Here is a 13431-nt window from a genome sequence, read left to right on the forward strand (position 1 = left end):
TCGAGAAGGTCAATAATTTCCCGTCTTCCGTCGTTCCAACCTTAATTCACATTCGTCATTCGTCTTTACTTATTTCTTTTTTACTTTCAGGCCAATGCGTGGAGGACAACGCCGCACCGAAATTGAGAACTTCGGGAATGGCGATTGGCTTGGTGATAACGATTATCGCGATATTCAGGTGATTCTGAGTGTGTGTAAGAAAGGAAAATAGAGGAAATCGAGAAACAATTCGACGGACGAGAGAGATACGCTACTACCGTGTATCGATGTATAATATTTCATGTAAAAAGCTGCACATCCGATACTTCGATAAGTTTAATGAAAAAAATATCCACACACTTACGCAGACACACGGAAAAAAAAATAAACAGTGACATATGTCTGTACAGATTATTATTATTATTATTATTATTATTGTTTTTATTATTGTTATTACTATCATTATTGTCATTGCTATTATTATTATATATTATTATACTTAGGTACGAGAGAAAAATATTGGAGGATTGAGAATTTGACCAATCGGAATGTAGCTGTTAGCCTGCGTCTCGTTGAGCCGATTATTCGGCGTGTCCGTGTGACAATCGACTGAATTGACGATGCAAATGATTGTTGATTGAAAAAAAAATAGTCGCAAAATTGCGGAAATTTGATGCCAAATCGTCACACGCGGCACTCCGGATTCCGTTTGACGAAACGGGAATAGGTTTTTTACCGATAGGTGGTAGGGATTATAGATAGAATATATAATCGGGGGTTAAATGTAAGAACATAGCTATATATATATATATATATATATACATATAACAAGTGCGCGATGGGATGTATAAATAATTATGTAAGGGGGCTATGGGTTAGACGATATCATGGTGCGTTTGAGACGGTGTGATGTGAACGAGATGCGAAAATGTTTTAATACCCGTGATTATAGTGCGAAGATTGAGCGGAATATGTAGAAAAATTAGAATAAGTGACGGTAATAATTAAAACAGCATTATGAATTACGATTGAAAAAAAAAAAAAAACCAATCGATCCGAATCTATAGATATTATTATACATATAATATATTATACGGGAAGCCCAAAAAATTAACGAATCTCTGTATAGAGTACATAGATATATATAATAATCACCCGATAGGCCGGTGATTGAGAAAAAAGAAAATTAAATGAGAATAGAAATAAAGGATCATGAGAGCAAACTAGAATTTAAGAATTCGTATTACGTATAAAAGAGTGAGGATATTAATTTCTTATGTAACGAAATAATTTTAACGGAGGATCAAAAGGAAAAACATAAAAGTAAAAAAAAAAAAAAAAAAAATTAAGTAAATTCAATAAGGAACATGAGAAGAAGAAAAAATTGGACAAAGAAATTTTTAATATAATATTCATCGATAAAACTGTCTACCGCTGTGAAAATTATCCGTAAACAAACGAACCTGAGGTGAAAGACAGAGACGAACGAGAAAAAAAATAATGCCGAGAGATTTACCGAACGCGAGAAAAGGAACGGATGAAAAAAAAAAAAAAAAACACACGCATTATAGGTAATCAAGTGAGAAAGTGATTAAACGCAATACAGCCATGTACCTATATTACACACGTACATAGGTGGTAATAAAATTACTTCAAAGAATACTTTTTTTGGGATAATGAAAATAGCGGGACGAATGAAAATCTGAAAAAAATTTAAGAAAAATGTTAATAATCATAATAATAACAACAACAACAAGAACAACAACAACAATAATAATAACAATGATAAAAAAGTAACGAAGAAAAATTCAAAATGTAGAAAATGAAGTCTTCGATCGATCTATTTGTATAATGTAAATTGCTATAACTGTGATTATCCGTTGCGCTGAAAATGCCGCAAGAAATTTATTAGTACGTAAATAATAATAATAATAATAATAATAATAATAATAATAACAATAATAATAATAACAATGGTAATAATAAAAATAACATTTGTTTCTGACGCGCTGCGAAAACAAATTTGAGATTGCAAAAATTAGTGAATTTTAAATTTGGCACGGGCGGGGAAAAAGAATAATTAACACAAATCGTAAAAATTTTTTTTATCGTTATTTCAATAACCGTACGTTGAACTCGTTACGAAATTCATTACGCAGTCAGACTTCGTGTAATATATTCATACTTGCGGAATTGTAGTTGTTAAGGTGTGTATTATAAGTAGGTATTTGTATTTTATATCGTTAAAAATCTTGAATTGCCTGTTCCCGTAAAATCGTTGGAAAGCTCAATTCAACCGGCTCCCAAATTTGTATAAATTTTTAGACAAAGCAAACCTCATGCCAAGTTCAAATTCTAGAATCAATGTAAAGAAAAAATCACACAAAAAAAAAAAACAAAAAAAAAAAGATAAAAAAAACAGAAAGAAAATGACCAAAACCAATAGAATCTGTCGTTAACCACGAATTGATTCCTTACAAAGATCACAAGAATAACAAACTAATCAGAGTTTCGAGAGGGAAATTTTTTGCCACATGGTTTTAACCGCGTAACAAATTCGACAAAATAACATTGCAATAGACAGACGTTATCCGATATACGCGAGACATTTTTTTACCACTCGATTATCTCATAATTAACACGCAATCTTCACCCAAGCAAGCAATAAGCAATATACATATATATATATATATATGGATATACCTATACATACATATACATACATATATATATATATATATGATAATTATATATTATTACGTTGTACATTATAAAGTGAAGTGTGAAATGCATAAGTGATACGGTGTGCAAGTGTGTAGAAAAGCCGTTTTAGTTGTGTTCACGGTATATACTAAGAAAATATTATTAATTATTATTGAACAAAAATATGATCAATATTATTGATTATAAGAAAATTATCGAGGCGAGAACGGTGACGTTTATTGTAAGTTATACATAGTCTATATTATCATTATCATTATTATAATAATATTATTATTATTATTATTATTATTATCATTACTTTTTATTATTACCGTTGCACAATATGTCGTATACATGCAAATTACCGTTGAATTTTTATCTAGACTTAATACCTACATATTTACTTAACACGCTCGGAGCGTGTGTTTGTGTGTGTGCGCGCGCGTTCTATTTTTTTTTTTTTTTTTTCTTCCCTCGTTTATACGAACAGTAGAGAGAGAGAGAGAGAGAGAGGGAGAGGAAAAAGTTTAAAAATAAAACAAAATTGAAATTTAAAAAATGACTATCGATGAAAAACGGTTAATTTGAGTCAACTCGTACTGTTCATATCTGGAATTTGTTCGATTTCGAATACCGCTCGCGGCATCTTTTAAACCCCGAATCGGAGTGAACGAACCCCCCACCCCCCATTTATAACTTGTACACTTATACGTATATACGTATACATTTAGTATATATATATATAATAATATACACGTTGGTGAGCATTCATCGAGCCAATATAATCGAATTCGAAACTGTTAACTTTCTATTAGCATTCCGTTAATTCCGAACAAGAGTGGAATTCCGAAATTTATCCGTAACAACATGTATCTGTCTATCTGTATATTGTATGCCTGCAACTATGTACAAATATATATATATATATATATATATATATATAAAATAAATATATATAAATATATACGCACGAAATATAACAAAGTTGAAAATCAATGTTCATCGAGGATGTCCGATCGTATTTATGTATATATATTTGTGCGCTAGTGTGTTTAACATACAATACGTCGGGCAAACGTTAATCGAAACTGTGGAATAGCGACGGGCTTTTTCCTCGGTACCGCGGCCTCGGTGAAGAAAAAAGTAGAACTTAAAATGGGTGGTGGGTGAAAGGGGAAAAATACGTTTCAACATCATCAAACCGAGGGATCAAATCCCTGGCGCCCGGCGGTCAATTATCACAGTTTTCAAATTTTTACCGCCGTTTTCTCACCTCCTCACCCGCGGAGGTTTTTCCACCCCGTTTTTTTGATTGCCGTTTCGTTTGCCCTGCCGGGAATTTTTGCACAAATTGGTAATAAAGTTTGATCCTCTCTAAATACCGCGGTTGCCGACCGACTCGCGTGTCTAATTCTCGCGCAAACGTTCAACTCTGCAAAAGGGGTCGACGGAAAATTTAAATTTAGGTACGACGACGCAAAATTATACGTACCTCTCACCTCTTCCATAATTTCTTGCTCTTTTTTTTCTTTGTTAATTCTCAGATGAATTTTCTTGTTTCGTTTTTGTCGTATCTTTTTTCTGTTTTATTCTTTACTGCTTCTTTGAGGACGAGAGTGGTTCTTTTCGAATTTTTATCCTATTTCAATCTTATTTTCTTTACATCGTGTTCCGTTTTTTTTTTTTTTTTTTTTTTACCCTCAGTCACCCTTTGTACAAATATATATGCATTATGTAATCTATACGCGATTGTGTGCATTTGTATGCGAGAAACAATTGGATAGAACTAGAATGAAAGAAATACAGTGATGAAATTTTCTATCCTGCACGTAGCAGCCAAGTTATTCATCGTTTCCGATCAGTCGATTTTATTTTTACACCTCGTATATCATACGCATTGTACGTACATTTTTTACGCACAAATTATTTACATACATGTATATATATATATACACATGTGTGTGCGCGTGTTGGATTCAACACTACAGTATAATATATAGGCCTGGCTTATATATTATTACACAGATAGGATTAATATTAAAGATAGGCGATGTGGATTTTAGACTGTATCTAAATATATATTATAAATATATATATACGTGTATAAAGAGTATGTAATATAAGCGTAACGTTGGCTTACGTATAAAGTGCGTAAGTTATACCTACACACGTGTAAATGATTAAGTCTCAACTTTAATCTGTATTATTGACACTGTAACATAAGGTGATAAGCTCATTGTGACAGCAATCATGTACGGAGCCTCGTGATCGATTGCTAATTTTTGTAAAATCGTTAACGACGTGAGTTGATCGGGTTGCGTTTCAATTACGCTCTTTCAATCTGCGCACGATAATTATACTTTGACATTCAAGTGGGAAAAAAAGAAATAAATAAACAAGAATTCTCAAATTTATCTTGTGTGTCAGACTTGGAGGAAAGGTGAAGAAATCTTATTTTGTATCAATTTTACGCTTCGTTTCGCTGGACCAAAAGGAATGAATGAAAAAAAAAAAAAAAGAAAGAAAAGAAACGAAAACAACGGATAATCTAATAAAAACGAAGGAGTAACGAAATCGTTAAAACGACATACCGCAAACAACAATCATTTCAGAGGTACAATCATACGCAACGCGATCAATCGATAATTAATTCATCAGTCATTCGACATCTGTAAGGTAGGAGGAAAATTTTCACCAGACTCAATAAAATCATGCTGCAATCCCCGACTGTATTTATTAAAATAATAATAATGATTATGGTAATAATTATAATAATAATTGTAATAATAATTGTAATAATAATAGTAATAATAATAATAATCATAGTAGAATCGTAGAGTTCGAAACGCGTGCATTTGCATATGTATCATATATATATATATATATATATATATACATATATATATATATATACATGGGAATTGATCACGGGGCTGTAAACGATTTACGAATAACGCGTAATATGCTGGTAATTGTAATAATATACATATACGTAAAAAATATATACATATGTATACATTGATAAATTAAATAGCGCTCAAGAGGCATATTAGTAATAAATATGTAAGTGCAAAATTTTTCGTCTTTCATGAAAGGCGTGCGGGAAAGTAAGGAAGGAAAAAAAAAACAAAAGAAAAAACAATCGATTGATATTCGTGTATTATAAATTATTCAGAGAATCGATACTTATACGTATGCCTACATACCTGAGCGAACGACATACATGCATGCATATTAGGGTGGTACTTATTTAGGGTGTTGACGATTTTTTTTTTGCCCCAACCCCGAAAATAAACTTTAAATAATTTAAAAACAATTGTATAATTTTTTCAGATTCTTACCCCAACTCCAAGACAGTCCGCATTTGTGATCGAAGTTTTGTTACGAAAATAACGTGGGAAAAACTTTTTTTTCTCAGTTTATATTTTATTGTAAAATTAACAATGTTCCAAAAAATGTGTAACTGCGAGTTCTTGGTGGGGGGCATTGGTGCTACTATGTGAAAAAAAAAAACCACATCATCGTACCAGGCAATCTCGACAAATTCCACACCATCGAAATCTGACTTTTTTTTTTTTTTTTTTTTATTCAGAGGAAGCGCAATTCATCTAGATTGCATGGTACGATGATCTGATTCTTTTTTGTCATATAGTAGCACTAATGCCTCCACTAAGACCTCGCAGTTACAGATTTTTCTGAACATTGTTACTTTTACAATAAAATATATACTGAGAAAAAAAGTTTTTTCCATGTTATTTCCATGATAAAACTTCGATCACAATATGGACTATCTTAGAGTTGAGGTAAGATTTTTAAAAAATTAGGTAATTGTTTATAAATTATTCATAGTTGATTTGAGGGTTGGAGGGGAAAAAATCTTAACAACCCCCTAAATAATTACCACCCTGATATGTATACGTACGTTAGGGTGTTGCTTATTTAGGGGTTGGAAAAATTTTCTTTCGGACGCCCCTCGGATCTGTTCCAATTATTTAAAAAAAAAATCTGTGCAAAGTTTTAAGCCCTTACGTCAACTGGAACACGTGCAGCTAAGGTCTGAAAGTTTTAAATATAAAATACATATAGTTTTTATAAACAGTTATTTCGTTTTGTATAACTTTGGTATAAATTAAGAGAACGATTTGAAACTTGGCAGAGTTGTTGGTTATAATGATAGAAACAAACCGTGAAAATTTCAAAATTTCATCATCATTTTATAATACATTTCTTTTTTGTAGATATGCTTAACAGAACCACTTTTATTAGGATTATATATATACATACATATATATATATATAAGGGAATAATAATTATAAAATTTTGAAATTTTCAGGGTATCTTCCAATCATTATAAGCAAAAACTCTGTCAACTTTCCGATCGATCCCTCAATTCATACCAAAGTCATACTAAACTAAATAACTGGTTATAAAAACTGCATGTATTTTATATTTAACACTCACAGAGCTTAGCGGCAAGTGTTTCAGTCGACGTAGAGACTTGAAACTATACATGGATTTTTTTTTATTTTTTTTATGATTTGGAATAGACCTGGGGTCGTCCCGATGAAAATTTTTCCAATCACCAAAATAAGGATCACCCTAATATATATGTATATTCTTGTATACAAGCGTCGATTTGAAGTCGATCGAATTTCAATTCAACGTACCGACCTTCAAAGTTATAAATCAATTACCACTTAAATAAATAATAATCATATTAATAACAATATTGACAACAACAACAACAACAATAGTAATAGTAATAATAATAATGATAAAGATTTCTCGGTGGATAATGGCATCAAGAACTTTAGACATATTATCATAGGTTCGAGTATAATAATTGAGGCTTGGTTCGTCCTATAAATACAGACAAATATGATTGTAGCATAAAATTTGTTAATTATATTGATAGACTACTGTTAATACGATACGCGAAAAAGGCATGACGGAAATACCTTTTTACGATGTTGTTCTTTTTTCCTTTTTTTTTTTTTTTTTTTGTTCGCTATCCTTTCTTTTTTGTTGGGCAATTCTTATATACGTATATATACATACATAGATTATTCGCATATTATACTATACGGGCGCGATTGAACCCGATTGCATTGCTCTGAAGGTGAAAGAGAAAAATTATTATTAACAACAACAATAACAGCAACAACAACAACAATAATAATAATAATCTTAATAATAACAATAATAACAATGATGATGATGATGATGATGATGATAATGGTAATAGTAATAGTATTAGTAGTAGTAATTGTAATAGTAATAGTTGTAGTAGTAGTAGTGGTAGTGGTAGTGGTAGTAGCAGTAGTAATAATAATAATCGTAATGTTAATAATAATAATAAAAATAAAAAATAATAATAATGATAACAACCTAGTAATAATAATGTATAACGAGTAATACTAATGAATAATAACAATAACAATAATAATCGTATAATAATAACAACAACAATAATAATAATAATAATAAAAACAATGATAAAAATAATAATGATTACAACCTAGTAATAGTAGCGTATAACGAGTAATGCTAATGAATAATAATAATAATAATAATAATAGTAATAATAATAAGAATAATAATAAGAACAATGATTAAAAAAATAATAATGATAACAACCTAGTAGTAATAGTGTATAACGAGTAATACTAATGAATAATAATAATAATAATACTAATAATAATAATAATAGCAGTAGTAGTGGTAGCAGTAGTAGTAGTAGTAGTAGTAGTAGTAGTAGTAGTAGTAGTAGTAGTAGTAGTACAGTTATAATTGTCAACAATTTTTGGTATATACATCTATATATATATATATATATATACACACACACACATATATGAGCCATTCTACCAAATCCTGTACGCAAATCCAGCCTCCAAATTTTTTATGCTTTTCTTACGAGATCTTCACATTAAAGAATCTGGACAAATCATAAAAAAAAAAAAAACATCATGAATTTGGAAGCCGGATTTGCGTACGTGATTTGGTTGAATGGCCTATATATCGTTTATATATATTATAATAAAGAATATTTAAATCGAGTGAATCCACATTAATATTATGCGTATAAATAATTGTTGACTACAAAGAAGTAAAGGAAAGACTAAGATTAGGAAAAAAGTAATACGAGGAAATCGGCAAGAAAAAATAAAAAAAAAAAAAAAAAATAAAGAATTCAAGGAAACTCATCAATTATAATATCGTGTGACCTGATGCGGTACGAGCGGTAAGAAGAAATGGACAATTTCAGAAGGTGAAAAAACAAAAAAAACAAAAAACAAAAAAACGTCTAGAAATAAGAAAGAAAGAATGAAAAGGAAAGATATTGTAGCCATTATAGGTATAGAGGAAAGAGAAACATTAAATACGTATGTATAGAAAGGACGAGTGAAAAGGATGAAAAGAAAAAAAATTGATTTTGAATAAGAAAATTATGTGTGTAAAAGCTACCTGTGCCTTGTAACAAACTATATATATATATATACATAAACTCTAACGGTAACCTATTAATTTTATCGATGTGAATGAATTTTTTTCCAAACTTTGCGTATATATTTCGTATAAAAACCTTATCCCCAGCCGATTATCACATAGTTTGCTGTACGTGCAAAATATATATGCGAATGAAAGTTCTTCCCAAGGTCTGAAACTGTACAACAAAACAGAGGGTAACAATTATTGATAGATGTAAGAAATAACGACGCGTAAAAACGCAACGCCAAGTTCAATTACAGTGGAATAACGTTTTTAATACCCGTTGCATGTTTATGTAACAACGATTGTAAAAAGTGCATTGTCACTGCCCGAGTGACCCGATCTTCAAGGAAAAATTCAAGGGACTCGGGTAAAGTCCCGAGTTACGAAGAACATCGGGGAATAACGCGCGGCTTTTCACTCCGTACAAAGCTAAAAAAGAAACTAATCGCCACAATCCGGAGTGTTTCGAAGTATGAAATTTTTTTCCTCGTACTCACGTGATCGTGACGTCACTGAACGCGACTTATTATTACGTACAGCTGTAAGGTATCGTACGTACAGTAATTGAGATTAATCTTTCGACGCGAAACAGATTGGCCAATTAAAATCGTTATATTTGTCACGTCTAACCGCGTCTCTAGATTTAGATAAATAAAATCCGAGTGGATTAAACGCAGCGATGAAACGAACGCTTTGTAGAAGAGAAAAAAATCAAAGAAGAAAAAAAAAAAAAAAAATAAGAAAAGAATCCAGTTCGCGACGGTGTGGGAAACAACCGTCATTACTTTTCTATAAAAAAAAACTTGAAACGATTATTTGACAGTCGTCGAGATATCGATTGTGCCTTATACAGGGTGTCCCAATTTCAAATACGCATTACGTACAATTGAAACATTACGTTGGCAAAAATGTAATGCGTCTTTTCAATTGGGACACCCTGTACAGATACATATATTACAATCATATATTATCCGAAAGTGCGTAAATAGTTATCTCGATTTTTGTTGGATTTGAGGCGTTTGAAAATAATTTTTAGCAAAAATCTCTGACGATTAGATGCAATAGGCCTTTACTATATTTTAACGACGCGTGCATAGAAAAACTTTACACCGGAAGAAGAAGAAAGCGGATGATCTAAAACTGTAAGTATACAATACGTAGATCAAATCTCAAACCACTCGCATACGTCTAACTGTACTGGCTAATTTTTTGTCACGGAACATGGATCACGTATCGAATCTAGTCGAAGTTTCAATAATTTTCACACGGTAGTAAACAACGCGATTATACTTGCTAGGCGCTTGATCGGATCTTATCGATCATATAATGTATGATATTCGGTGTTAGATGGCTCGACTCGCAGGTTTACAATACGCTTAAATTCCCGCGTGTCTCCAATAAGGTACAACAACGTACAAAGACAGCCGTAAATCATTCTGCAGACAGAGAGTATCAATTCGATTGGATCGCAGTGAGATAAAGCAGTCGAATTTTGTCTTATTTTATTATAGCTTGCTAGGTTTGAATTGTACCGAAGTCTCGGCAAAGATTCGTTCTCGTAAAAGTGAATCGAGTACCGAACGAATCTCTTCGGGATGTTACCGGAAATTTGAGCGATATTTCGAAATACGGAATGGAGAAAAACATTTTCGTTATTTTCTTTAATGAATGTATATAACTTGTGGAATTCGATAAGAACAGCATTAAAAAGCGTAGAAAATGTTCGCGGCGTCTGCATTCATTCGAAAATCTGATGATTCCGATACGATAACGTTTACTTTGACCGATTTCTGTTGGATTCTGTACCTTATCATACGATTTTAAATGTTTTCCAATGATTTCCGACCGTTTTGGGTGATCTTCAGTGACTTCCGGATTGGATAGAGTCACAGGAAATCGCTTGGAATGTTTAGAAATCATTGAAAATTTACGAAAATTACTTGATGAACCGGAAATCGTTGAAAGCACACGATGCGACAGTAATTAATAGAACGTTAAAAACGAGTAAAACCATTTGTGCGTTTACCGCGAGTTTGCAAGGATTTCCTTGGTTAATTTCCGCCACTCAATTTCCAATAATTTCCAACGGTTTCAGCAACCAGTATTACAAGTAATATTTCAGTCACAACTAAGTTCCTCCGATTTAACAATACGCAATAGTCCAGCCGCTGCTGAATCCACTATTTCCTCAAGTGAATATAGTAATATATGAACCTTGAAGAAAGCTCAAATTTCTTTTTCTATCGGCAGACAACGCAGTTCAAGATATTAGCCATCGATATACGGTATACGGTCTCCCGTATATTTGCTCGACAATTAAGGGGTGAAAAGGTCAATAATCCTTGAAGCGAACCACTCTTAGGTTCCAACAATTTCACTCTGGCAAAACCGCACCACGGTTGCAGCGCGTCTTGGTAAGTAATTTTAATTCCCGTTGCAGCCCGCAACTTTAAACACATATCTACATATATATATATATAAAATGCGAGTGTGTGACGATCATTGATGATGCTCATTGTACTTACTGGGGATACCTACATCATCACGTTTGAACAGCCGTTTCTGTTGTCTCGATCGTCGCAGCAAGGCGAACAAACGTCCAACGGATAAATGTTGTTGCCTGGATAAGAGACTTCGATTCGCTTGCATTTGTGTAAATGTAAATAAAAATTGTTACTTTTGTGCCTCTGTTGTTGTTGTTATTTTTTTTATTTTTTCTCTCTGCCTCTTCCACGCATTGTAAAAATATCAAAGCCTGTAAATAAAATGGTACGTGTATGTTTTTTTTTTTTTTTTTTTTAGTCGTTCGTTTTACACGGAACATTTCCCTCCGACGAAATCGAAAAAATTGTGATACCAATCGCGTCGAGGCTGTATTTTGGTAACGCAGATTGTATCAGCTGTAATCAGACTGTTCGGGAGTGTAAATTAAAAGATGAGCGTCCAATCTGGTAATTAAGCGATGCTCGATCCCCTGGGCTAATTTGCATATGGGCGTTCGATGAGTTAAGTACGAGGTAAGGTTCAACGAAAAGAGGGTCAGTCGGTCATTTGAACCCTAATTGTAAACCGCCTCTCAAGCATTTGGCGTATAACGAAATATACCATGTGTACGAATAATTGGAGTGGACGTCACGTTACAGACTTAGTACAAACGGACCAGACGAGGCTGACGAAATTTTTACCCTTCTTTTCCTTAGCAACGTGCGATTATTAAGAACATAATTGCGGCTTGTACGTCGCGTGTCGGTTCGTGCCGAATAATTGATATTAATTAATACTCGCGAATTATACGTATGACCAGCAAAGATCCAGGGCAAAGATGCGAAATGTTGCGTCAGTTCTGCAATGATCCCTGATAAATTGCAACGAATGGTATAAAATAATGAAAAATTTATAGTAACTATCACAATGCTTAACGATATTATCATTCGAATATACTAAAAATAAGAATACTGCAATCCGCGAAGTATTCTCTGACCGATTGTAAGATTGTGTAACGGTTGACAATTGTGAAGCTTTAAACGACGTTGAATCTTTTACATTGCCTAAAATGTATGACATTTTTATCATTACGATAATCATCACCGTGTAAGCAGCGTAAGTCAAAGTTATTATTACACACTATATACGCGACTCGGTGAAATTATATTGATACTGACGTTAAATATAAGACTCGTGGCTCTAACCGCGAACGTGAAAGGAATCGAATCTGACGAAGAGCTGCTAAACTGGATTGAAACGAGTATGCAGATCGATATTCGCATCAAAGCGGCTCGTTTCCATTTTAAATGTATACAATTTCATTGCACTGGGTTAACCGATCAGCGTCATAGCCTGTGAGCCGAAACATTGACACATTTTGCGTACATTTTTACATTTACATTACAAAAAAAGTTCTCGCGTACCGATATCACGAGTAAATAAAATAAAAAAACAACTCCAGGAACACCGCGAGGTCAACGTTTGTTAGGAAATCGATGCTATTTACGGAAACAGAGACACACTCCGATATAAGGACTCTCGGTAATCTTAAACAACGGTCATTGTATGAACTCTATCTCGTTTCTGGAAACGTCCAGCGGCCTTGAACCCGTCAATGCTGGAAAAAATCAGTAGCAATGCGCCAAAAGTGAAACTTCCGATCATTCGGAAGAACGTTGAAAATTAGTTCGATCGGTAAAGAAGATTCGAATATAACGGGCAAATCGGGTCGTACTTAATAATAAAAGTCGTTTTTCAACGTACATTTC

General features: G+C 32.8%; 1 protein-coding gene and 1 long non-coding RNA gene across 9 annotated transcripts in view; both read left to right on the forward strand.

Annotated features, from left to right (window-relative positions):
• LOC107225685 overlaps positions 1–2409 on the forward strand; it is a 155073-nt gene extending 152664 nt beyond the window's left edge. For all 8 annotated transcript variants that reach the window (XM_046737199.1, XM_046737197.1, XM_046737198.1 and 5 more), the window contains one exon: positions 91–2409. In XM_046737199.1, coding sequence (XP_046593155.1) covers positions 91–182 — 92 coding nt within the window. In that variant the 3' untranslated portion in view covers positions 183–2409. The remainder of the gene's footprint in view (positions 1–90) is intronic.
• Positions 2410–9450: 7041 nt separating this feature from the next.
• Positions 9451–11824, forward strand: LOC124293984. Its single transcript, XR_006903846.1, has 3 exons — positions 9451–10320; positions 11429–11592; positions 11735–11824. It is a non-coding gene; the product is annotated as an uncharacterized LOC124293984 (long non-coding RNA).
• Positions 11825–13431: the final 1607 nt, after the last annotated feature.

The sequence above is a fragment of the Neodiprion lecontei genome, chromosome 4, assembly GCF_021901455.1.
Source record: "Neodiprion lecontei isolate iyNeoLeco1 chromosome 4, iyNeoLeco1.1, whole genome shotgun sequence".
Classification (NCBI taxonomy): domain Eukaryota; kingdom Metazoa; phylum Arthropoda; class Insecta; order Hymenoptera; family Diprionidae; genus Neodiprion; species Neodiprion lecontei.